Source organism: Phyllostomus discolor, chromosome 13, assembly GCF_004126475.2.
Source record: "Phyllostomus discolor isolate MPI-MPIP mPhyDis1 chromosome 13, mPhyDis1.pri.v3, whole genome shotgun sequence".
Classification (NCBI taxonomy): domain Eukaryota; kingdom Metazoa; phylum Chordata; class Mammalia; order Chiroptera; family Phyllostomidae; genus Phyllostomus; species Phyllostomus discolor.
Window position 1 is genome coordinate 44,059 of NC_040915.2, and position 27,533 is coordinate 71,591.

The 27,533-nt window shown below is 46.1% G+C and overlaps 1 protein-coding gene across 1 annotated transcript in view; it reads right to left on the reverse strand.

The window, feature by feature from the left end:
- INSR (insulin receptor) overlaps positions 1-27,533 on the reverse strand; it is a 162,493-nt gene that overhangs the window by 12,249 nt on the left and 122,711 nt on the right. The window contains 10 exon segments of the mRNA XM_028527452.2: positions 147-306; positions 395-505; positions 1,925-2,169; positions 4,222-4,289; positions 5,263-5,365; positions 9,477-9,636; positions 20,100-20,236; positions 21,150-21,424; positions 25,588-25,623; positions 27,222-27,423. Coding sequence (XP_028383253.1) covers positions 147-306; positions 395-505; positions 1,925-2,169; positions 4,222-4,289; positions 5,263-5,365; positions 9,477-9,636; positions 20,100-20,236; positions 21,150-21,424; positions 25,588-25,623; positions 27,222-27,423 — 1,497 coding nt within the window.

Genomic DNA, 27,533 nt, shown 5'->3' on the forward strand with positions numbered 1-27,533 from the left:
ATTACAATGTGGGGATCAAGCCCCCATCGGAAACCCTGCTGTTTCCACTACGGGAAAAAAAACTCTCACAAACCCACAGCAGACCAGCCCCTCTGAAACGAAGCATGGCCCGAGCCATGCGTTCCAAAGCAGAAAGCCAGACAAACCTCCAATTTTGACAGTGAAATCATGGGCGACCATGCAGTTTCGAGCTGCAAGGTCCCGGTGCACAAACTTCTTCGCATTCAGGTAGGCCATCCCGTCTGCAATCTCAGCTGCCATCTGAATCATCTCATGCAGGTGGGGGGAGGGCGGCCCAGGATTATTCTACAGTCAAAACAAGAGGTCATGTTCAGCAACACACTGGGGCATGTGGCCAGGAGGGAGTGTCCTGCGGGGCACCTGGACAGCTCACCTCAGCCTCCGGCCGCCAGGGACGGAGGTAGCTCTTCAGGTCTCCATGAGCCATCAACTCCATCACCACCAGCGTCGGCTGGCCCTTGGACACCACCCCCAGGAGGCGGACCTGGTAGAGCCAAAATTGGGGTGGGTGGGAGTCTTGGAGTGAGGGCATGTGGGAAGATTTCAACTCGCCAAGGTCTCCTTGTCTGGTCGGTCACACACAGCACCTGCCCTTGGGTGGTGTGTGGTTGAACCCTGGCCTGCCGGGCTCACATGCCCAGGCACCACCCAGAGGTGGGAGAGCAAGGAGGGAGGAATTCAGGACTCACAAGTCTGGTGGGTGGGGGCATACACAGGCCTGACTGCACATTGAGAAACATTCTAAGGCAAATCATGGATATTCCTTGATTGTCTCTGAGCACACACCTCCACCTTCGGCCTACACAGTAGCTAGCTGTTCCCTGGGCCTGACTCTTTGTCCCTGGTACATGCCCACACAACTGTCCCTAACACTCTTTCAGTCTTTGTTCAAACACAACTTTCTCAACTCCTGAATTCTCAACCTGCAACCCTGCTCTCCTTTCTCATGTACCATAGCAGCACCTCCTAGCCAGGAACCTGCTGGGTTTCGAGTCTGTCTCCACCCACTGCGTTGAAAGCTCCAGAAAGCTACTGCATTGCAGAGATGAGAACAGGGCTCAGCACAGAGCAAGTACCCTGCTCATACACATGGGGCAAAGGTGAAGGGACACAAGGTTCAAGGAGAAAACCTGGTGGGGGAAGCAGGGGCAGGGAGAGTGTGTGCTATCTTAGGTGGTGCAGGCTGAGGGGCACCGCTGTGTGTTTAAGGGTTATAAAAGGAGCTGAGAGGAGGATGAGATGGAAGACTCAAAAAGCACTGGGGCAAAAAAATTTGGCTCCAGTTGAGGTAGGGACTGGAGAAGGGGAGACTGACCCTCCTCCCACTTTTGGGATGCTTAGCAGGGTAGGGCTGGGCAGGGGGCCCACACCCACCTTCCTCATGGGGCAGAGCAAGACCAGGTAACTGACATGGAAGAGATAATTCGGAAAAAGTAACAGCAACAAGCATTGCTAAAAACAGTCATTTAAAAGGAGGCTTTTAGGAAAGGAGGGCCTCTGCAAGACTGCGCCCCACCCCCCCCCTCCTCTCAAGAGCTGCTTACTAAGTTGCTTAACATGCTGCTAAACTCAGCTCAAGCTGAGCATAACATCCTGGAACAACACAGGGACTTGACCACCTGCTGTAGTTTTCACGCCCTCCTCTGCTTACTGTAACTAGCCAAGCCCAGGCAATCCAGTCAGCACACCTCATCTGCAGGAAAAAATGACATTCGGGGGTGTTTCCTCTGCAAACCCTGCCTTTCTTTGTTCTCTCTGCAGACAGTGTAGTTGCTATCTGAATTAGGGTCTCTAAGGTTTCAACTTTTTCCTCAAATAAGTGCATCTGTTGTTTATTGTAGCCTGAGCCTCAGCTCTGGTTAACAAAAGCAGACTTTGCTCCCAGGGCAAACTCCGGACTCACCACATGATGGCAGGTGAAGCCTTTCATGACTGAGGCCTCGTTGAGAAACTCGATCCGCTCCCGCAGGCTGGCTGACTCGTTGACTGTCTTCACCGCCACTCGGGTCTCTGCCTCGCCCTTGATGATGTCCCTGGCGTTGCCCTCGTACACCATGCCGAAGGAGCCCTGCCCCAGCTCCCGTAGGAGGGTAATCTTCTCCCGAGGCACCTCCCATTCGTCCGGCACATAAACAGAACATGGGAACACTACTCCTCACTTATCTACACGACATCCTGTGGGGTCCCCCAGCCACCTCTGACCCAAGCCCCCCACAAATGCTCATTGACTCCTGTGGTCCAGGACCCCAGGCACACCGCCAAGAACAGAACAAGTGTGGGTCCCTGCTATCACGGAGGGGATGGCAAAGGCTCAGAAAGAGGCCACACCAGTCCACGGTCCTCCAGTAAGTGCCTGCTAAGCCTGCATCCCCATCCTATCTGTGTGATTCAGAGATGCACAGTCCAATGGTGCCACTTCCCAACTAAGCCTGTACCGAGGGGCTGGGGGACCACCTGGCCTGTGAAACACCGTCTAGCACCACCTCGCATCCACTGACCCCCAGGCAGGGGCAGCCACAACAGCGAGACCATGAGAACTGCCCAGCCAAGCACAGCCCTGAGGGCAGACCCACCCAGCTGAGAGCTAATGAGTTGGTGGTTTTACTCCACTGTTTGGGGCAGTTTTTTACATAGCAAGTAAACACTGACATGTGCACACAGGCCTCGTAAGAGTCCAGACGCTTCCTGCCTTCCCTGTGTGGCCACTGTGATGAGCTGAGCTGGTCCCTCCCCAAAGTCCTCTGTGGAAGCCCTGACCCAGGACCCCAGAATGTGACTATATTGGAAGAAAACGTCTTTAAAGAGAAAATCAAGGTAAAATGAGGTCATTAGTTAGGGTGGGCCTTAAGCCAACATGAATAGTATCCTTATAAGAAGAGAAAACTAGGACAATGACACACAGAGGGACGACCATGTGTGGAGGGAGAAGATGGTCTCGCTATCAATCCAGCCACAAAACCTCACTGTCTAGAACTGTGAGAAAATGAAACTGCTTTCTAAGCCACCTAGTGTGTGCTACATGGTTACCACAGCCAAGGCCAATCATACAGGCACCAAAAGCTCACGCAAGGACACTGAATCCACAAAAGCTCTGCACCCCAAAGAACTCACAGATGCCTAGTTGAGGCACCCTGCCTGCCAGGGCTCTGAGTTTGGATCTTTCCCTGTGTGAAAGCTCAGGCCTTCCCGACCTTCAAGACCCTGGAATCAGAATTTCCAGCCCAGACTGGGTACCCCAGAGTGGCCAAAATGATTCACACAAGCCAGTCCTGATCCCACTCACCCTGCCTCACCCTTTCCTCCCCACGGAAACCACGCTGGCCCAGGTTTCCCCTCCCTCTGCCTCCTGATGTCCCTGGTGGGGGTACGTGCCTCCTATTTCTCGGGGACTATGAGCAAAAACATCTTCCTTCATGACAAGTCACTTCCATGCCTGCATGTCTGATCAGACCCGATTAACACAAATAGGGGGTACCCTTAAAAACACCACCTACCCGTTCCCCAGCCAGCATCCTGACAGGCAATGGTACCCATGCCTTGAAAGTCATTTCTGTATTTTTGCTGCATGAAGCAGTTTAGAAACTTGCAATGCAACAGACACCTTCCCCTGGGAAGGCAGCCAATCCTTTGGTGTGACCAAGGGAAATATGGGCATCATATGGGCGTCGGACCGATGCTCCTGCCCCCGGCATCACATGCATTCTCAGCAGCCCCCGACAGCAGGTGTGTCCCTAGCACCCACACTGCCTCCCACCCGTCTGATCCTGTCCCTACTTCTCATCTTGCTCACTGATCCATAATCTCCCATTTTGGCTTCTAATTCCCACCTCCTGGCTTGGGCACCAAGTTCAGACACAGCGTTCTAGCTCTGACCCTCAGCACTCTGTCTGGCACAGGCCTCAAGGTCCACATTCCCACAGCTGGGGTACCAGGTTCTCAGCCTCCCAGCCCAGCCCAGCCCAGCCCATGGGTCCCACACCAGCTGGACCAGCTCATCCACACAGGTGCCAGTCAGCAGGTATCTACGACTGCTCCCCGTGAGGGGGCTGTGCAGCAAGGGGCAGGTCTTTAGCTCCAGTGAAAAAGAGGGCTGGTCTCAGCCTCTTGGGGTGTCAACTCTTGACTTTCACTTGACAATAGTGGCGAAGGAAACCAGACAATAGGATTCTGGCCACCCACAGATAAGGGGATGGCACTCACCATCACTGGCACTGAGGTACTCAGGGTTTGAAGAAGCATATAGCGGTCCCAGCGGCCCATCTGGCTGCCTGGAAAAAAGAAAGGGAGCCATTCCAGCTGAGGTTCCCCCAGGGCTTCACGGGTCCCTGCAGGCCTCCCCAGTGTAAACAGCACCTCGAAGTCGCACCCGAGCAGCACCCACGTCCCAGTGCGGTTCTGGGGCCATCTCGTCCGAGCTCACGAGAAACAACTGTTAAATTTTGGGAAACTTGCAAGCCAGTTTTTAAATAAACCATCATTCAAAAATAAAATAGATAGGCTTACAATTAAATAAATTATATTAAAAGCAAAGACGATGCCATTCAAAACTCACCACTCCCTCATTATCATACTACACCTCACTACACTCAGCACTCTGAAGGCTGCCTGCATCGCCTCACTTCTTACAGTGTGCTGCACACGTTGGGCGGCGACGCCACGCAGGGCCACTGCACATCCCTCCCAGCTCGGCACTCAGGGGCGTCATGTTGTAGCTTGAAATTGATCATGGTGGGAGTATTCACACCATGGAAGTAAGCAAACACTACAAACTAAGACTGAATTTCTTGTTCTGTTGTTTGTCTGGGTTTGACAAACTGACAGAAAAATATATTAATAATGCAGAATAAACTTAAACATATCATCCGTAGCCATGATGTTGCAAATGGCACAAAACACTGGGAAAATATTAAGTATTTAAGGATTACTAGACAGCTGATTCCACAAAGCCACTCCTGTGACTGATGAACATGTATCTTTTCATTTCTGGCCTACTCTTCAACATAAACAAAATGAACATGTGTCTGTCAGCAACCATAGGCTGGCTACAGAAACAAACGTTCAGGGAAAGAATTGATGGAAGCACTTGGTGAGGAAAATTACAATAAACTGGATGGCACATTGCCTTATGATCATAGCTGGAAAGTGTATGCTACTTAGATACAACTGTATCTACACCTATGTATCTCTCTAGGCTTAATTTTTCTGCAGAGCCAGTTGTTAACCATCCACCACCGCACTAACCTCTTTCTCAGGAACAGGTAAATACTCCCAATCACAACACTGAAGAGGAAGACAAAGATGAGGGGGCCGATGATAATTTTTGCAATATCTGGTGAGGGGACTACTGAAATACAATAAGAAAACACATGTTTTGTATCAAAATGTGTTCATATCACAAGCTGCATCTACAAAGATAAAGGTGGGCCACATATACTTTTCTCCCATCTTTTGCCCCTGAGGTTCTCTGCTGGTCTCCTAGAACCTATTTCCCAGCAGTCCTGAAACACAATTTGGCTCCTTGGGGCTGGGCAGCAGGCTCAGAGGTCACTATTCTGGAAGCACACACTGACCCCCATTCCATTGCCTGCTGCCAACCCTCTCTTCCCACCCAGGGCCAGCTTCACAGCCATGCCACCCAGGCTGCCACCCACAGCCCCACACTCAGAAGGGCTGTGCTTTGGGTTTAATATTCCACAGTCACTATCTTGAAAGTCTTAATTTTAAAACAAGGGCCCTGCATTTTCATTTTGTTCTGAGCCCTGCAAATTAAATAGCCTGCCTTGATTCGGAACAGCAGCTCTGACAGATGACAAATCCACCAGGAAAAGCACCTGTGTGTGCTAGAAGGTCCTGCCCCTCCCCACTGGACAGCTGGTCCATGAACCTTGGAAGAACACCAGGCAAAATAAACTGCACGTCCCCCAAAGAACCCGTCTGACTACATAGCTGAAGAAACGTTACTCGGCCTTTATTTTTTAAATTCACGTACAAGGCTGAGTTGTCTGAGATTGTTAGCACGCCCATGTCTCCAAACTCTTCCAAGCCGAGGTAGAAAATGGGTTTGGAAAAACCAGAGAAGGAATCTGGTCATCTGGGCCTTTTAATAATAGTAGTTTACTCAATACTCACTAAGAACCAGGCTCTGTTCGAAGTGCTTTGTGCAGCAATCTTATTTAACTGTCCCATAAGCCAAGGCAGAAGGTACTCCAACTAACACCAGTTAGTGGGCTAGGAAACAGAGGGGCAGGGAAGGGAGAGGTCCTGCCCACAGTCTCAGAACTGACCCACAGAGCAGCATGGGTCCAACCCAGGCGGTTAGGGTGAGCTCTGACCAGTGCCCCACGCTGCCTTTGGTGGCCAGGTGTAACCTGAGATGTCTCATCCTCCTGTACCTCCCCAATGAAAAGCAAACCATCAGAGCCATCTCCAGTGGCTCCTGGCTGGCTGAAGGTCTCCACAAATGTTTAGTGATCGAGTATGAGTGGGAAGCGGAAAGGGTGTAGCCATGTGCAGCTGTGTGTGCAGGTGTTTAAATGTCCCTCCTCCCCTCCCTTTTTCCTAAAGAGCGGGAAACCTGCAGGTGACCAAATGGTTAGGAGTCAGTACAACCCAATCCCATCTCTGCTTCCCAGACCCTACAGTCCTGCTCACTCCTCAGCTTCCAGTGGCAGCCAAAACTATACTGACAGAAGGGAGGTCCCCAGGTGCAAAATCCAAAAGCAGCTCTTGCTCTGGGTCATGCAAGGGTTGGGGCAACCCCTGACGGAGAGCAGCAGCTCCTTCAGTTCTGCACCCTGGCACCTTGCTTCCCTCCTTGTTCTACAACAAAGAATTTCTTTAAAAAGTATAGTGGACCTTTGAACAACACAGGTTTGAACGGCATGGGTCCTCTGATACATAGATTGTTTTCAATAAATACACAGTGCTGTAAATGTATTTTATCAACATTTTCTTTTTTTCTAGGTCACTTTATTGTGAGAATACAGTATATAATATGTAGAACATACAAAATGTGTTTGCCAACTGTTTATGTTATCGGTAAGACTTCCTGTCCACAGCAGGCTATTAGTTGAGTTTTTGAGGAGTTGAAAGTTACACAAGGATTTCTGATAGTGCTGGAGGGTCTGTTCCCCTTGCCTGGCGTTGTGTAAGTGCTGCCAGTCCTCTGAAGGGTGACATTGAACTCCCCAGGCTTTTGGCTATTGTGAGTAGCACTGTGCTGGATTTCCTCGAACATGTATCTTTTTAAAACATGTCTGATTTTTTCCTTAGGATACATTTCTAGAACAAGAATTGTTGGCTCAAATAGTAAGATCACTGATAAGATTTCTAATGCACATTATTTAAGTACTACACTTTAGCACTGGCCAACCATAAAAAAAAAAAATTCCATGTGTCTGAACTCTGGGACAACACTAAACACTGTAATTGTAAAAAAGAAACCAACAAAAACTTTGCCAGTTCGATAAGTTGAAAATTACAACTTGTTCTAATTTGCATTTTTCTTTTTTAGTGTGGTTTTATGTGAGGTTGGACATTTTTTCCTTATGTTTTCCATTTATTTTTACACAGGCTTTCTACATTCTTTGCTTATCTTTAATGGTAGGACATTCACCTTTTACACATGTAATAGATAAGTGACCCTTGAACAACACAGGGGTCAGGGGCTCCAACCCCCTCCACAGCTGAAAATCGGCGTTTGACTTTTGACTCCTCCAAAACTCAACTACTAATAGCCTATACTTTGTGTGTTCCATGTATCATATACTGTATTCTTATAATAAAGTGAACTAGAGAAAAGAAAGCGTTAATAAGAAAATCATGAGGAAGAGAAAACACATTGCTCTATTTTTTAGAGCATACACAGACCCGTGCAGTTCAGGAGTCAGCTGTACCTTCCTTTTGTGTTCAGGGTGTTAACTTTTTGTCCACGTGCTATAAACACCTTTCCTACTCTGAGAGTATTTTCCTTTGAATTTCATCCATGGTGTCCCTGCTTCTTAGAGAGAGACTCCAATCTTGGATATCCTGAGAAGTAAGTCTTTGTGATTGATGAGCCTCTTGGAAGACACCTGAGTTCACGTCAGAAGGTGAGGTGACTCAGGAGGGAGATGGTCACCAGAAGAGCAAGCATGTGATCGGGGGGCCGGTGTCAGGGGAGTTTCCAGCCAGCCTGACTTCCAGAAAGGGGATCAGGGCTCGAGATTCAGTTCAGTCATGTGGCCATTGATTGGATCAATCACACCTAGGTAGTAAAATCCCAATAAAGACCCTTGATGGCAAAGCTGAGAGGATGAACACATCTATGCATCGAGAGGATGACACAAAGTGTCCTCGTGGATGGGCAGGGAAGGGCAGCCCCGTGTCCAGAGGCCTCCTGGTCCTTGTCCTGTGTGTCTCTTCTGGAATGGTCCTGACATACATCCTTTAAGTAAAACTGTCTTTGTGATTATAGCACTTTCCTAAGTTCTGTGGGCCGTTCTAGCAAATGATCTAATAGAAATGACATACCAGAAAGGGTCATGGGAATCCCCAGAATTGTAGCCAGTTGGCCAGAAGTGCAGGTGGCCTGGAAAACCCCCAAACTTGCATCTGGCATCTCGGTAACAGCTGTCTCATTGGCAGCTGCGCTCTCACCCTGGTGGGTTCTGTGGTGACCCCAGTGGGCAGCATTGAAAGCATGGCACAGGACACTGAGCTGGGGTAAAATTTCTCATTCTAGTCCTGACCCTGAGCAGAGCTACCCTGACAAGAATCACCCCCGCTTTGCACACTCCCATCGTGCCAGGTCTCTGGGCATCCAGCCAGCCAGGCAGAAGCCACACCTCATCCCTCCCCACCAAGCCCTGCTCCTCCCCCTTCCCCTCCATCCAAGCTATCTGTCTGTTTCTCATTCCAGAGTCTAGGCTCCCGCCACGTGCCAGACTAAACGTCTTCTTTTGCCCTGGCTTGCACATTCTTCAGGTCTCGGCCAACTGGGCACTGGCTCCAGGAACCATTCCCTGCCCAGCTCCGCCTTCCCCACCTCTCCCCACCCTGCTGTGCAGTGTGTCCAGCTGGCCCAGGGGTGGCACTTATGGTGTGAACATCGAGAGCACCCTCCATGGGAGGACATGGCCCATCTAATAACAGAGATTGAAATACCAGTTCAAAGGGGCTGATGTGCTTATCAGCCTTGTCCTGTTCCAGGCCACGTGACCTTCATTATGTCATTGAAACCTCCCTTCACCTCCAGAGGTGGTCCCACTACTACCCCCATAGACAGATGAGGAAGTACATGCTGAGAGAGGGTAAGCACCTCACCCCAGTCACACAGTAGCCATTGGCATAGCCGGAGGTCAAGTCCAGGGCCAGCAGGCCCAGCCTCCAACCTCCCCCCACTATTCTCTGAAATGTGCTGTTGTTCCCAGCAGCAAGCACAGACCCAGCTGGTCCAAGTTGCCATGCAGATTTACCATAGTCTGTCACGTAAAAATAGGTGGTTTCCGTCCAGGAGCCGTTGCCCGCCAGGGAGGTGGCCCGTACTCGCACACTGTAATTCCCCGGCAGCAGCCCACGCAGCCTGCAGCCCCGCTCCAGAGCAAAATTCCTGCGGGAGACACACTGGTGCAGCTCCTAGAAGACAGGAGGAGAGAGGGGTGTGGGCGACTGTGCTTCATGCGCTCAGGTGTGTGTGGCCTGGGTAAGACTGTCACAGACGGGGTCTGCTCAGAAATGATGCACAAGGAGTTCCCACAGTCAGTGATAACCTGTCTTCCTTGACCAGAGCCGGCCATCTGGCCTGGGTCACCTCATTTAACCCTTGAGGCCCCACACCTTAGTCTCTCCTCAGAGGTGAGGAAAGGGAGGCTCTGGACAGAGTCGGTGAACTTCTGCTGTAAAGGGCCAGGCAGTAAATATTTTCAGCTTCCAGGGGACAGGTGGTCATTGTCACCAACTCAACCTTGCTGTCAAAAGTAGCAAATGCAGTCAGAAACCAGCCTCCAATTTGTAACATCTGTAAACAAACAGGCATGGCTGTGCATCCATGGACGGACACGGTGGGGGTGGAACACTGAACTTCACATCACTGACCTGTACCTGCAATGCTCTTCTTCCCGTGTTTTCCCAACCATGCTGAAATGCAGAAGCAGTTCTGAGCCCATGGGCTGTAAGAACTCGGGCACACTCGAGGCCGAGGCAGGGAAATGATACGTGGTAAGTGCAGGGCCAGCCCTTCAGCCCCGAACTGTCTGCCTCCAAAATTTCTTGCAACCACTGAGGGATGTTTCCACCCAGCCTCCAGAAAGTCCCAGAAGGGCAGGAAAGAAGGGACCCACATCACCTAAATCACATATCAGGCCTTTACCTTACACCTGCTGGCCTCTATCTCATTAGAACCAAATGGATACATGGGCTTAATGTCTAAAAAATAAATTTAAATTCCCCTCCCTCCCTCCCTCCCTCCCTTCCCTTTGCTACCTTTCTTCTACTGCCACTTAAAACACTGGGGACCTACCTACATTCTGATAAAAGAGAAGATAAGCATACACACCCCAGCGATAAACGCACGTATAGAGGTAAACCCAGAGCTTATTAGGAAAGGTGTGATGTGCTCAGGGCCAAATTGTGAAAACCTTCCAACATAACTTCAGGCTCATAGTGCAGGCAAAGAACTGACCTGGAGAGTCTTAGGGGCAGAGAAAGAAATGCAAAGATTCCTGTGTTCATCATGTGACAAGAGCAGCCAGAAAACAGATCAGACTGTGAGCTCCAGTCCAAAGGTTCTTCCAAGAAGGATGAGTCACCAAGCAGAAAGGGACAAATAAGCAAACACAGAAACCAAGGCAGCAGCTCTCCAGGACAAAGGGGACACATACCCTCCAACCTCAGTCACTCGCCAGATGCCTGGGGTGTGGATGAGAAGGGAGCGTGACAAAGGAACTAGAGTAGGGTGTCACACTCATTTCACCGGGGGCCACAGCAGCCTCGCAGTTCCCTTCAAAGGGCCAAATGTAATTTCAACTCCTTAACAGTTAAGGAGTAGTTACAATTATACAGTCCTAAAATTATATTTGGCCCTTTGAAGGCAACCACGAGGCTGATGTGGCCCTTGGTGAAAATGAGTTTGACACCCCTGAACTAGAACCTGACACAGCTTCCTCCACAGACACAAAAAGGTTTTTGTAAAAGCTGGCAAGAATTGTGTGCCTTGGCTGGTATGGCTCAGTGGATTGAATGCTGGTCTGCAGACCAAAGGGTTACAGGTTCAATTCCCAGTCAGGGCACATGCCTGGATTGCAGTCCAGGTCCCCAGTAGGGGGCGCACAATGACCTGCACATATACTGCTTACAAGAGACCCACCTCAGAACCAAAGACCCACACAGAATGAAAGTGAAGGGTTGAAAAAAAATATCCCAAGCAAATGGACAGAAAAAAAAAAGCTGGGGTAGCAATACTCATATCAGGCAAAATAGACTTCAAAACAAAAGCCATAAAAAGAAACACAGAAGGACGCTTCATAATACTCAAGGGAAGAATTCACCAAAAAGACATAAACATTGTAAATGTATATACACCCAACATAGGAGCACCCAAAATATTAAGTAATCTTGGAGGACTTCAAGAAAGATATAAACAGCAACACATTTATAGTAGGGGATTTTAACACCACACTGTCAACAATGGATAGATCTTCCAAACAAAATATCAACAAGGATATAAAGCTCTGAACCATGCCCTAGAACAAATGGACCTAATTGATACATATTGAGCCTTTCATCACAAAGAAGCAAAATACACATTCTTTTCAAATGCACATGAAACATTTTCAAAGACAGACCATATGATAGGACACAAAACAAGCCTCACCAAATTCAAGAAAATTGAAATCACATCAAGCATTTTCTTGGACCACAAGGGCCTGAAATTAGAAATCAACTGCAAGGCTAAAACTCAAAAGCATTCAAATTGATGTAGACTGAACCGTATGCTATTAAATGATGAATGGGTTAATCATGAAATCAAGGAAAAATAAAAAAAAATCTGGAAACAAATGAAAATGAACACACAACAGTCCAAAATCTATGAGACACAGCGAAGGCAGTTCTGAGAGGAAAGTGCATAGCATTACGAGTCTACCTAAAAAAGATAGAAATATTTCAGATAAGCAACCTAACCCTACAGCTACAAGAACTGAAGAACAACAACAAAGCCCAGAGCGAGTAGAAAGAAGGAAATAATATGAAGAGCAGAATTAAACAACAGAGAAACTAAAAGAACGATTCAAAGGATCAATAAATCCAGAAGCTGATTCTTTGAAAAGATAAACAAAACCGACAAGCCTTTATCCAGACTCATTAAGAAAAAAAGAGAAGACCAAATAAACAAGATCAGAAACAAAAGAGGAAAAATTACAACTGATACAACAGAAATACAAAGTATTATAAGAAATTACCACAAACAACTATATGTCAAGAAATTTGAAAACCTGGATTCAATGGACAACTCCTAGAAACATAAGTTTCCAAGACTGAACCAAGAAGAAGTAGAAAGCCTGAAGACTGATAATAGCTAAGTGAATTTGAAGCAGTAATCAAAAAACTCCTGGCACACCAAAGCCTTGGGCCACACAGCTTCATAGGAGAATTTTACATTTAAGAAAGAGTGAACCCCAATCCTTCTCCAATTATTCAACAAAATCTAAAAAGAGGGAAGACCCCCACACTCTTTTTATAAGGCCAGTATCTTCCTAATCCCCAAACCAGATAAAGATACAACAAAGAAAGAAAACTTCAGGCCAGTATCACTGATGAACATAAATGTAAAATCCTCAACAAACTATGGGCATATCACATCCAACAATACATTAGAAAGATCATACACCATGATCAAGTACTATTCATTCCAGGAATGCAAGGATGGTACAAATATTCGCAAATCAATAAACATAATACATCACATAAACAAAAGGAAAGACAAATCACATGATCACATCGAGAGATGCAGAAAAAGCATTTGATAAGGTACAGCACCCAGTTTAAAAAAAAACACTCAGCAAAGTGGAAATAGAGGGAGCATTCTTCAACATAGTAAAGGCCATATACAAGAATCCTACAGCCAAAGTCATACTCAATGGGCAAAAACTAAAAGCTTTTGCACTAAGATCAGGAACAAGACAAGGGTATCTGCTTTTGCCACTGTTATTTAACATAACATTGGAAGTTCTAGCCACAGCAATCAGACAAGAAGAAGAAATAAAAGACATCCAAATTTGGAAAGGCAGAAGTAAAACTGTCATTGTTTGCAGACAACATGATAGTGTATGTAGAAAACCCTATAGATTCCACCAAAGACTATTCAACCTAATAAGTGAATATGACTAAACAATAGGATACAAAGTCAATGTCCAAAAATCAAAGGCATTTTTGTATATAACAACAAGATATCAGAAACAAAACTTAGGGGGGGGGGGAATCCCATTTGTTAGAGCAACAAGAAAAATAAAGTACCTAGGAATAAACCTAACCAAGGAAGTAAAAGACCTGTACTCAAAAAACTACACAACACTGAAGAGAGAAACTAAGGAAGACACAAATGAAAGCATGCACCATGTTCATGGATTGGAAGAATTAACATCATCAAAATGTCCATTCTACCCAAACTAACATATAGATCCAACACAATTCCTATTAAAATACCAATGACATATTTTACAGATATAGAGCTAACATTTCAAAAATTTATATGGAACTATAAACGATCCCGAATAGCTGCAGTAATTTTGAGAAAGAAGAACAAAGTAGGAACGATCACAATACCTGACATCAAACTATATTACAAGGCCACTATTATCAAAACAGCCTGGTGCTGGCATGAGAATAGACATGTGGATCAATGGAACAGAATAGAGAGCCCAGAAATAAACCCTTGTCTCTATGGTAAATTAATAATTGACAAACAGGACAAGAACATAAGATGGAATAGAAATAGCCTCTTTAACAAATGGTGTTGGGAGATCTGGACAGCTACATGTAAAAAAATGAAACTCGACCACCAACTTACACCATATACAAAAATAAATTCAAGATGAATAAAAGGCTGAAATGTTAAGTTGTGACACCATAGGCATCCTAGAGGAGAACACAGGCAGGAAAATTTCAGATATTCCACACAGCAATACTTTCACCGACATGTCCCCTAGAGCAAAGGATATAAAGGAAAGAATAAACAAATGGACTACATCAAATAAAATTTCTGCACGATACTAAAGAGAACAACAGCAAAATCAAAAGGGAAACATCCGTATGGGAAAATATATTTGCCAATGATACCTCAGACAAAGGTTTGATTTCCAAAGTATATAAAGAACTCATGCAACTCCAGACCAGGAAGACAAACCATCCAATTTAAAAAAGGGCAAAGGACCTTAACAGATACTTCTCCAAGGAAGACACACAGGGCCAGAGACATATGAAAGGATGCTCAGCATCACTGGCCATAAGAGAGACGAAAATTAAAACCACAATGAGATACCCACTCCACACTGATGAGAATGGCCATCATAAACAAATCAACAAACAAGTGCTGGCGAGGCTGTGGAGAAAATGGAACCCTAGTGCACTGTTAGTGGGAATGTAGACTGGTGCAACCCCTGTGGAAAACTGTATGGAATTTCCTCAAAAACTAAAAATGGAACTGCCTTTCAACCTGGCGATTCCACTGCTGGGATGATACTAAGAATCCTGAATCACCAATTCTGAAGAACCTATGCACCCAAATGTTCATAGCAGCCTTATTTACAATAGCCAAGTGCTGGAAACAGCCTGAATGTCCATCACTAATGAATGGATCCAAAAACTGTGGTATATTACACAATGGAATTCTATGTAGCAGAAAGAATTCCTGCCATTTGAAGTAGCATGGATGGAAACTGGGAGAACATTATGCTAACTGAAATAAGGCAGGCGGTGTAAGACAAATGCCACTACGATCTCAACTCTAAGTGGACCTAATCAACAAAATAACGTGCGAGCAAAATAGAACAGAGACACTGAATAAAGAACAACTGATAGTGACCAAGAGAGGCTGGGAAAGGGGGACAATTGGTGAAAGAAGGGAAGGGTCAAGGAATATGTGTGTATAACGAAGGCATGGATAAGGACAACGGGGGTGGGAGGGAACTGAATGTGGAAGATGGGGGAGTGTAGTGCAGGGAAGACTAATGGGGGGGGGGGGATGAAGACAAACTGTAAACTGAACATCAGTTAATTTTTTAAATACTAAAAAAAAAGAAATATAAAATGGTTGCAACTGCTTCGGGAGAGGGCTTAGCATTTCCTTGAAGTTAAATGTAGAGTTACCATATGACCCAGGAATCCCACTCCTAGGTATGCACCCAAGAGAACTGGGAACATATGCCCACACAAAAACTTGTACACAAATGTTCACAGCAACATGATTCCTATTAGCCAAACGGTGGAAATAACCAAAACATCCATCAATGGATGAATGGAAAAACAAAACATGATCTATTCATACATTGGAATATTCTTCAGTCATAAAAAGGAATAAATGCTGATATAAGCTACAATATGGCTGAGCTTTGAAACTACTACACTAATGAAAGAAGGTAGTGACAAAAGGCCACATATTACATGATCCAATATGATCACATATTACATGACCTGTCCAGAGTAGGCAAATCCATAGAGACCGAGAGTGAAGGAGTGATGGCCAGAAAATGAAGATAGACGAGGCCAAGAACAAGAAGATTAGGGGATGATGCCTAAGGTGAATATGAGGTTTCTTTTGGGGGTGATAAAAATATTAGAAGTCAACTGCGGTGATGTTTCCACAATTCTGTAAATGCACTAAAAACCACCGAATTGTACATGTTAAATGGCTGTATTTTACGGCATGTGAATGTATCTCAGTAAAGCCACTATGAAAAAACCATCATGCTTGAGGCCATCCACAGCACAGCATCCCCTGGCCTCAGACTGGATGGGATACCAAGACAGACTCTCACTTCTGGCAGCATTGATGCTGAGAAGATATGAGGCTTGGAACCATGGAAACCAGAGAAGGACAACCAGGAGCTGTTCAGCTCACTGCAAGGACCCTTAAGATGTAACTGATCCAAAGGAATTCTGGATCCAGCCATGCCTGAACTCCTTAAATTGTTCAGTTATGGGAGTTAATAAGCTTTCCTTGTGCCATAAGCTAGTCTGATGAGTGTGGGAGGGTTTCTGAAGTGCTGGTGGAATATGAGGATCTAAAGCCTGGGGCCTGTAATGTCAACTACTACATTATACGGAACAAAGGTCTTCTCAAACACCCTTGTAAAATGCTCTACATCTAGCCCTGGCCAGTGTAGCTCAGTTGGTTGGAGCATTCTCCCATGAACCAAAAGGTCAAGGGCTCAATTTCAGGTCAGGGCCATGTCTGGGTTGCAGATTCAGACCTGGTCGGGACATGCACAAGAAGCAACCAATTGATGTTGCTCTCTCACGTCATTGTTTCTCTCCCTCCCTCTCTCTCTCCTGCTGTTTTTCTCTCTCTGTGAAAATCAATAAGCATGTCCTTAGGTGAGAATTAAAACAAATACATAAATAAATACCTGTGCATCCACCTGTTTTTTGGATATACCATTTTCTATGTATCCATTTCCAACAGACATACATCTTGTATGTGTGCACTTTTGGCTGCTGATGAAAATCTTATTAGTAAAGTTTTTATTCCCCCTCATTCTGAATTATTTCCCTGGGACATATGGGATTAATATATACAAGTTAAGACATTAACAAGTCTTGCAATAATGACCCTCCATGAGTCATGCCTCTCTGTCTGCAACCCTGAGAGGCCCCTCCTACACTGATGCTAGGTTTGGCCACTGAACTCACACTGAGCACATTCTTCTTTATTTCTTTTTACAACCCTCTGCAGTTGCATAAAAATAGGCCTCAGGCCAGATTCTGACCACAGGCCTGGAATTTGATGATTTCCGTTTTAAATCATTGTCAAAGCTGAATATTGGAGCAACAAGAGTAAAGGTGGTCCCAGGTGGTCAACAGTGGGAAGCCCACCTGTTCTCTCTGGCTTGGGGAAGCCATGCCATGCCCACCTGGCTACAGGATCACCGAAGTGCCAAGAAATCAGGCAGTTTTAGGTGCTGGCAAACTATGGCCCACAAGCTAAATCTGGCCCACTGCTTGTTTTTGTAAATAAAGTTTTACTGGGACTTCTGACCAAGATGGAGGCATAAGTAGATACACTTTTCCCCCTCCCACAAGCAAAAGAAGGACAACAACAAATTTGAAAACAAAAAACAACCACAACTGCCAGAAAATTGAACTGTATGGAGGTCCAACAACCAAGGAGTTAAAGAAAAAGCATTCACCCAGACTGCTAGGAGAGGCGAAGATGGGCAGCCAAGGCAGAGAGGACATGCAGCAAGGCAGTGGCTGGACGAGTGGGTGGGCGAGGTAGCAGCTGGAGGACCAGGCAGTCCTACATTTGCGTGCAGATAAACTGGGAGGAACAACTGGTGAGCCAGGCAGACCACGAAACCCAGGGTTCCAGCACCAGACAAATAAAGCCTCAAAATCTCTGACTGTAAAAATCTCTGGGGGTCGCAGTGGTGGGAGAAACTCCCAGCCTCACAGGAGAGTTTGTTGGAGAGACCCATGGGTTCCTTTAATGTACACAAGCCCACATACCTGAGAATCAGCATTAGAAGGGCCCAATGTGCTTGTGGGTGGTGGGGAAAGTGACTGAAATTGGGCCCAGAGCCAAGCAAGTGGCATTACTCCCTCTCAGATCCCTCCTCAACAGATAGCATCAGAAAGCAGCAACATGGGTTGCCCCGCTCTGGCGAATACCTAAGGCGCAACCCCTTAGAATGCAACAGGCACACTGAAACATGAAAAAAAGGGCCCAAATGAAAGAAGAGATCAAAGCTCCAAAAATAGAACTAAGTGATGAAAAGCTAACCAACCTATCAGAGTCAAAAACATCAGTAATCAGGATGCTCACAGAAATGACTGAATATGGTCGCAAAATACAGGAAGAAGTAAAGGTTATGTAAAGTGAAATAAAGAAAAATATACAAGGAACCAACAGTGGAAAAAACCATGACTAAAATAGACGACTGGAGCACAAGGAAGAAATAAATACTCAACCAGAACAGAATGAAGAAACAAGGATTCAAAAAACTGAGCAGAAGCTTAAGAACCTCCAGGACAACTTGAAACATTCCAACATCCGAATCACAGGGGTGCCAGAAGGAGAAGAGGAAGAGCAAGATATGGAAAATTTATCTGAACAAATAATGGAGAACTTCCCTAATCTGGCAAAGGAAATAGACTTCCAGGAAGCCCAGGAAGCTCAAAGAGTCCCAAAGAGGTTGGATCCAAAGAGGAACACACCAAGGCACATCATAATTGCATTACCCAAGATTAAAGATGAGGACAGAATCTTAAAAGCAGTGAGAGAAAAGGAGAGAGTTATCTACAAAGGTGTTCCCGAAAGACTATCAGCTGATTTCACAAAAGAAACCTTGCAGGCAAGAAGCAGCTGGAAAGAAGCATTCAAAGTCACCGAAAGGCAAGGAGGACCTACATCCTTGGATTACTCTATCCAACAAAGCTATCATTTAGAATGGAAGGGCAGATCAAGTGTTTCCCAGATCAGATCAAGTTAAAGGAGTTCATTATCACCACACCCTTATCATTTGAAATGTTAAAGGGACTTATCTAAGAAAAAGAAGATGATCAAAAATATGAACAGTAAAATGATAACAAACTCACAACTGTTAACTACTGAACCTAAAAACATAAACAAAAACAAAAACAAACCAAGGAAACAACTGGAACAGAAACAAAATCACAGAAATGGACATCACATGGAGGGTTAGCAGCGGGGAGGGGGAGAGGAGAATGGGGGAAAAGGTACAGGGAATAAGAAACATAAATGGTAGGTACAAAATAGACAGGGGGAGGTTAAGAATAGTACAGAAAATGAAGAAGCCCAAAACTTATATGTATGACCCATGGACATCAACTAAGGGGGGTGGGGAATGCTGGTGGGAGGAGGGGTGCAGGGCAGAGGGGAATAAAGGGGAGAAAAAATGGGACAACTGTAATAGCACAATCAATAAAATATATTAAAAAATAAAGTTTTATAGGCACATGTCACACCCATTCATTTATACATCATCTATATGGTGGCTTTCACATTACGATGGCAGAGTTGGGTATTTGCAACAGAGACTGGCCACAAAGCCCAACATATTTACTAGCTGGCCCTTTACCACTGCCAAACCCTGGATAGACTTGGGTTTGGATCCTGACTCTATTCTTATGGCTTCAGACACAACTTAAATTCTAGAAGCCTCAGTACAAAGCTCACTGAGTTATTCTGAGCATTTACTGCACTCTAGCAGATCCAAGGGGCATAATCTTCACATTTTGACATTTCTAGAATTGGAACACATCTTAGAGGTAACACCACCTCACAGTTAGAAGTGGCAGTATCTTTTTTTGTTTCTTAGTGGTCCATAACAATAACATGGCCTCTAATCACATCTCAGGTGTGATTAAATACAATAAATGAGACACTGCATGTAAGGACCTCAGCATGTGCAGGGCATACAGTGAGCCCTCAGGGTGGCTTGGCTGCTTTCTGTTCTTAGGTCCCCTGTCATGTACATCTCAGCACTCACCCCTCACCGTGCACAGTGTCTGGTGGGAAAGACAGGCACCCAACAAAAAGTCACTTATTACGGTTTTTAGTTATATATTTCCAGACTCATATAACCCTCTAAAATGAGATGAGTCTGCTGTCATGCCAGGAAGGACAAACGCAGGCAGCCAGCATTCAACTTGTAGGGCAGACCTGAAAAGCAACATGAGAAACTACTGAACAGAGTTTGTGGACTGGCATTTCTGCCCCACCTCCATGGAAAGTTACGTATCAAGGCTTTGAGTCCTAACAGGGAAGCATCTAACAAGAGAAGTGTTTGGGCCAGAGTTTAAGGAAAGAGAGGAGATACCAACGGCAGCCTTGTGGGCTCACGTCCCGGTGTCAAGGGTCTTACCTCATCGCCGTATCTCCTGTAACTCACTTCATATAGCACGATCAGACCGTTGGGCTGCTTGGGCTCCTGCCACATCAAATGAACGCCATTGCTCTCGATTTCATGGGTCACGGGGCCAACAATGTCATCTGCCTTGGCTATAAGGTGCAGTAGTTGTTAGAGGCAGGGACTTGACCTGGGATTGAACCCCACCTCCACCACATACCAACCGTCGAGCTTGAGTTGGTTATATAAGTCTCCTATATCCTGTTTCCCTTGTTGGAGAATGAACATGTGAGACTCACCTCACAGGACTGTCCACATACCTATGTCTGTCTGTCTATCTTACGTCCCACTGGTTCTGTCTCTGGAGAACCCACTACATGTATGTATTTCGTATTTTTAATTTTTTCTTATGGCTCGTATGCATTTTTTCATGTTTATATGCCAGCTCTGTATGACCAGTGTAACTAAAAATAAAATAGGCACCATGGATGGACCTTGAGAGTATTATGCTACATGAAATAGGTCACGCAGAGAGACAAGCTCTGTGTGATCTCACACATAGAATCTGGAAAAGCTGAACACAGAAAGCACACTGGTGGATCCGAGGGGCTGGGTGGTGGGAAAATGGGGAGAGGGTGGTCAAGCGTAAAACTCCCAGTTGTGAGATGAATGATGTGTGGCACGGTGATTATAGTTAACAGTACTGTATTGTGTACTGAGAGTGTAGAACTTAAATGTTCTCACTGCAAAAAACGAAAAAAAAAAAAAAAAGCCAACACAACAAAAACAAAAACAAAAACCGGTAACAATGTGATCTGATGGCGGCGTCTGCTGCCAGTGTCGTAGCACACACACTGCGATCAGAGAGCATGTGCGAGGGGGCGGATCAGCACTCTGTGCACTGTGTTAGGGGAACTTACATGACATTACATGTCAACTGTACCTCCATGAGGCTGGGGAAAACTAATAGTAAATGACAAGTGATAAACAAGCAAATAAGTTAAGGCGGGGAGGGGGCTTCTGCTTGGTTGGTGTGGGTGCCTGGCCCTGTGAGGTGCCACCCACCTTCGGGCATAGTCCTGGCACTGACGTAGGCTGCCACGCTGCATCTTTCCTCGGGGGCATCTTGGTTACAAGCCTGCAGCTCGATGCGGTAGCCAGTGAAGTGGCGCAGGCCAGAGATGACCAGTGACTCTTTGTTCACCACCTTCTCAAAGGGCCGGTGCTCCTCCGAGTTTGTGGGCGCACTGGTAGAGGAGGTATTGGGGAAACCGGGAGCTGTGGGCACGGCCGTCGTCACATTGCCCTCATCACCAAGGGCCCTGCGTTTCCTCGATGGCCTGTCACGACAACAGGACACACAAGCACCACCTGTAAGTACATGCCCCTGGAGAATGCCAGGCTTAAAGCAAAGACTGTGGAGCCTGGGATGCAAGGGAGCGGGTGAATTAAAATGTAAATTGCCGAGAATTACAACTCAGAACAGCTTTCAAGATGTCCTTAGAAGCATCGGAAGTATGGGGAGGCCCACCCAGATAGGGCTGGGGACGCCAGGACCACCGTCCTGACACACAAGGAGCCTGCCTTCAGCGGGTGTGATTCAGGTTTCCATTTTGCAGAGTAACAGACCAGCCAAGGTCAGCGTTAAAAATAAGAAGCCAAAAGCCTGTAAGGGTCCAGCTTTTCAGGAAGCCCTGCCGAATGGCATTTGCCCAACACTCTGAGCTACTGACCATCAGTTTAAAAAGGAGAAACGTGTCTTCCAATTCTTACAACCTGCTAAGGTGCCTGCAAATTTGAGTGACTTGTCCTCAGTTGTGAGCAAAAGAACCTCACCAAGGAGGCTGGTCCAGTAACTCCAGAGAAACGCCATGCAACTGATACATCCCTCCCTCTTAAAATGCTATATTGAAAAATAAATGCCAGTAGCCTGAAAGTTTAGAAATAAACACACACACACACACACACACACACACACACACACACACACCCTACTTTCCAGGAAGTCCCACTGCTTCCCTCTTTCCGCTGCTATGCCGTCTGTCCCCTGAGGCACAGCCCTCACCAAGCATGCCGAGCATGCCGAGTGCCTCGTTCTGTGTGCCAGTGAGCTTTCTTTAAATGGCCTGAAACAGCCTTTCCCACTTATCTGTAACATTTTCTATCTCAGTAAACTGGCTAAGCGGGGAAAGTTGGGAAAACTGGAATAGCATAAACAATAAAATATAATTTAAAATAAAAATTTTCACAGGTAATTGTATGTGGGGTTACTTAGGTTTTCTGGCAATATGAAAGCAATCTTTTCCCCTGTCTTACATACTAATTATTGCTTGTATATCCATGGGCTTTTGTTTATATTGTCTCTACTTTTCCGAACTCTCATGCTAAGAGTTTCACAGTTGACCTTGGGTTTTCAAGGAATACACCAGAAGAAACCAGGCCAGCACACTTTTACCATAAGTGTTAGAGGGTAAATATTTTGGTTTTGTGGGACATGTGGCTTTTGTGACAACCACTCCACCTTCGATGGTTTTCAAGGCACTGCTGCAGCATGAGCACGGTGCAGCCACAGACACAATGGGAACTGGCGGGCGAGGCTCGAGCCTCCGTTGTGAACACAGGGGAGCGGCCAGCAGGCAGCCGGCTGGCAGAGGAGTGCCCAGTGTCCGTTCAGCCTGGTGACGGCGCATCTGCAAATACCCATGATTTCATTTCCCACAGTCCGCTCTTTTAAATTCTAATTTCTGCTCTGTGTCTAACCGCACTAGCTGGGTGCCCAGAAACAGGTCAGCAACCGCGGCATGGGGGTCTTCCTGACTCTGACAGGAACGGTTTAAGACGGGGGTCAGCTCAGCTCTTGGTTTCATCTAGATAATATTGACCTTGTTGCCTTTTTCCCTTCCTTTCTCTAAATTTGAATTTCTTAACATTATCAAATGAACTGCATGCTTTTCCTTACGGGGCCCCCCGATGAGTCAGACCGCATTCTCGGGTCTCCGGACCTTGCCACTCTGGGACACACAGCACGTGTATCTCAGCGCGAGTTCTCCTTGTGACACTGGCATCTAATGCTGCCTGTGTGCTGGTTCTGAGGTTTTCTTTCAACGTACCATCTTTGTCAGGTTCTGCTGGGAGGTATTATTTTAGTTTCATAAAAAGAAAGCAAAAACTCGGTAAATTTCCATAGAGTCTATGCTCTGGAAAAGTTTCCATTATTATAGGAAGAAAACTGTTTTTGCAAGTCTGAACAAACTTCTCAGTAATACTCTCTAGGCCAACGGTCTTTTTTTTTTAAGAAACTTAACATCTTTTCTTAGTCTTTTTTCAAGGTTATAAGAATATTTAATTTTTGTACTTCTTGAATCACCTCTGACAAGTTAAATTTTTCCACCTCACTGAAACTGCGTGTTCAAATTGCATCGCACAAGAGAATTCAATGTGTTAAAATCTTCCTTCGGCCCTAATTTTGTCACCTTTGTAACTCCTAGTTATTTGTGATTTTTCCTCTTTGATTTTATTTACAAGTTTAGCTATATTGATTTTCCCCTTGCTCCCTGATACATTTATATTTTTACATTTTAATTTCTTTCTTAACTCAAGAAACCATATAAGTCTACTGATTTGCCTCAAACCCCAGCTTTGTGATATTCTAGAAGTTAAGGTATGTGACTTGCATCTCCATTATTTTTCAAACAGACATTCATGAAAGTTTCCATTTCTGCTTTGACTGAAAAGATATCTAAGTAGTTGGCTTTTAATTACCAGGAAGTAGAGTTTTCTGTTCACACATTTAAAGTCAACTTTCAGTGTTTATTGCCCTGTAGTCAGAAGGTGTGTGGCCAGAGAACAGCCCCTGCTCTGAGGCTTACTCATCAAGATTCTCACTGTGGTCTGTTTGCATGGAAAGACCAGTGACACTCTCAGATGGAAACCAAAGACATATCCGCAACAGCGAGATCCAAACATCCCTATAAGTCACAGTGGGCCATGAAATTACCAAGGCGCCAGTGTGGAATTGACACCTCAACAACCGAGACATAAAATGATCTCATCAAACAGGCAAAATACTTATAGGCCACAGGGATTATCTCCAAGGAGACCACAAGTCAGTCACAAAAGACCCCCATGACCAAACATCAGCTGGTCCTTCCACTCCCCACAAACACAGCGTTTTATTGCCCTACATCTGTGTGCTAGACCTCTGTGCTCAACCAGGGTACTCTGCGCCCCATCCCAGACACGGGGGGCACGAGGCCTGTCTGGAGACATTTTCAGTCATCACTGCATGCAGGAGAGGTTGTGCTGCTGGAATCAAGTGAGGGGAGACCAGGGAAGTCCCCATAAATGATAACAATCTAGCCCTAAGTGTCAACAGAGCTGAGGTCAAGAAACTCAGGTGTGGACCAAGGTCTCACATTTCTAGACCCCTTCTCTGCAAGATGGTATGGCAAGTGGCTACTGGAGGGCAGATCAGGGCCACACCGAAGCCTAAGTATAAACAAACAAACTCTGCTTAAAGGATAAAATCACCAGGGTGAACAAAGGGGATGAGGTGGATAGAAAGGTACAACTTCCAGTTATAAAGTACATCCTGGGGGTGTCAGTGCACAGTAGGGACACAGTTAATATGCTGTAGTACATATTTGAAAGTTGCTAAGAGAGTAGATCTTAGAAGTTCTTATCAAAAGAGCTTTTGTGACTATGAACTTTTTGTGACTAAAGAAATGTGTGACTATGTGAAGTGACAGATGTTCACTAGACTTATTGTGATCATCATTTTGCAATAGGTGCAAATATTGAATCTGTACATTGTACACCTGAAAAATAATATAATATTACCTCAGTAAAAATAAAATTGAAAATCCTTTTCCTGGCCCCAGTCTGCCTCTCCAGCCTTGCCTCTGATTCCTCCCAAGAGCCCACGGTTTGCTCCACCACCTTGCCACCCCTCCGGCTCTATCCTGCCCATCATCCTCGCCTCCAGGACAATGCTGCATCTGAAGCGAACAAATGAAGTTCATTCAAAGGGCGGCGTGGCATACTGTCTTCAGTGGAGCTTGGCGACATGGCACACCTGGTCACACCTGGAGTCCCACACTTGTCACCCAATAAAAATGTCTTATTTCCAGGCCTGTCTTCTCTACTACCGGTTACACATGATTTAGACTCTGGGCACAGGAATAGTGCCATGCCCACAGTAGGCACTGATCAATGGTCAGTGAGTAAATGCAGTGAGGAACATGTGGCATCGAGGAGAAGTGTTAGTACAGACTTTCTCCCGAGTTCATGCCCAAATCCCACTTCAGGGTGAAGGCGGTGAAGGCAGTGAAGGCGTGAATTTGTGAAGCACCCAGTCCTGGCAGAGCTGCCCTTCAAGTGCATCAAGCCACAGAAGCCCCTGAGTCTCAAAGGGGCATAGCATGCTTTCTGCCCTGCCTAGTCCACCAGCCCTGTGCTGAGCAGACCCCAGGGGCCACATGCACGTCCCACAGGTGAGTCATACCTACTGTCCTCGGCATCAGACCCTGAAGAGGATTTTCTGTGAAAACAAAACCAACTACTTTGAGTATAGACAGAACTTCAGACAGGCCTCTTGCTTCTAACACCCTGGAAGCCACCTTCTGTCCAAGCAGCATAAAGGCACCCTGCCATTCACCATGGACCAGTTTTTCCCATCACTTGAGCCACATCTTCCCCCACAGGTGTGGAGAACTTAGCAAGAGGGAGAAAACATAGAGAAAATACTCCCAGGGACCTGCCACCTGGGGTTCCCCTTGGGTGTCAAACTTGACTTCATTTAAACTCAGCCATAATCACAACCAACTCAGCCATTTCCCCAAGTCCGGCACCATTTTGTTTTTAGCAAGTAAACTGGTAACTGCCTCAATGCCTGCTGTGTAAAGGAAGGAAGGGAGAGAGGAAGGGAGGGAGGGAAGCAGGGAGGGAGGAGGGTACGTGTTGATGGATCCAAGGAAACATCTAATATACTTGGATGACAAGTGAGGGTGAAGGTTCAAAGAGACACATTTTAGAATCTTGTTTTATCCCAATGTAAACCTTTTGGGGTTTCGATCTGCTTTGGAAATGGCCACACATTTCTGGATAGCCATCTGCTAAAGTCTTTAAGGGTGAAGAGGAGAGGTCAAGGGTGAAAAGGCAGAAGGCCATTCAAAGCCCACGTCACACACTTGCTGGGATAACTGGGAGCAAGTTCTCATCCACTCAGAAACATAGGCTTGACCTGAGTGAGTGAGGGAGGTGGCACCTGCTTCAGCGGGCGGCAATAAAAATAAACAAACCAAAGTGATACAGATGGTGCTGCAGGCCTCAAGGCAGGGAGGCCAGGGATGTTGCTCTACAGCCCACAATGCCCAGGGCAGCCCCACCACCGAGAGCTATCTGGCTGCAAACACCAACAGTGTCAAGGCCAGGACTCCCGGTATGACTCATGGAATCTCAGAATCCTAAAGGATAGGGATTATTATTACCTTCATTTTACAGATGAGTAAACAGGCACTGAGACCGGTGAAAAAACCTGAGATTCTGCACCCACCACCGCCCCACAAAACTTGCCTTTTACCTAAGGGTACTTGTTTGTACAAGTAAAAATGCTTGAAAAGCCTAGAGTCATTTTTACTGCAAACTCTCTCAGTAGATCAAATGTACATTAGGAGGTCCCTCCACGAACTAATGGGAAATGCAACATATTTAAATAGAAGTCTCTGGGTCTGAAGATGCTGTAGAAAGTTCCAGAAGGATGAGAAGCTGACATAGATTTTAAAAAGAGAGAATGCTCTCAGCTTGAGACCTGGTGACAAATCAAGCCTAGGCCATTTCTCACGACTGACATTAGTAACCTTACAAAGTTCATCTAAGAACTTGGATGGATACTGGAGGCTAGGTATCCATGCTGGAGAGTCGGAAAGCAAAGGTTAACTTTAGAAAAGTTAACTTTTCTAAACTCTTCCCCTCTTTGATGAATATTTGGTCTTGGCAGTAAGGGTCCTGTTGAAATCATGGGCTCTCTTCCTCCGTGCAGGGAAGGGACTCAGCACGGACTCTCTGGGTCCCTGCTTCATTTTGTTCCCTAGGTCATGACCCCCTACCTCCAACCCTAAATCAGCGAAAGCCCCTGACCTGGGGACAAAAACCACATTGTGCAGGTAATCCTCAAATGTCTTCCGGAAGGAGGACTCCTCCAGCTCCTTCAGAATCTGAGCATCGGTCTTCGGGCAGGAGCAGCACTCCCCAGCAGACTCCTCGTCCTCGCTCTGGTTGTGCTTCTGGGAGCCCTCTGACTCAAACGGTGGGGACCAGGTCCGAGAGGGCAGCTTCAGCCCTGCAGAAGGGCAGAGCAGATGGACTCAAATCTCCTGGAAACACACACATGCAGAACAAAGGGGACCTGCTCAAGGGCAGCTAGGCACACAGGACAGAGCTCGGAATCAG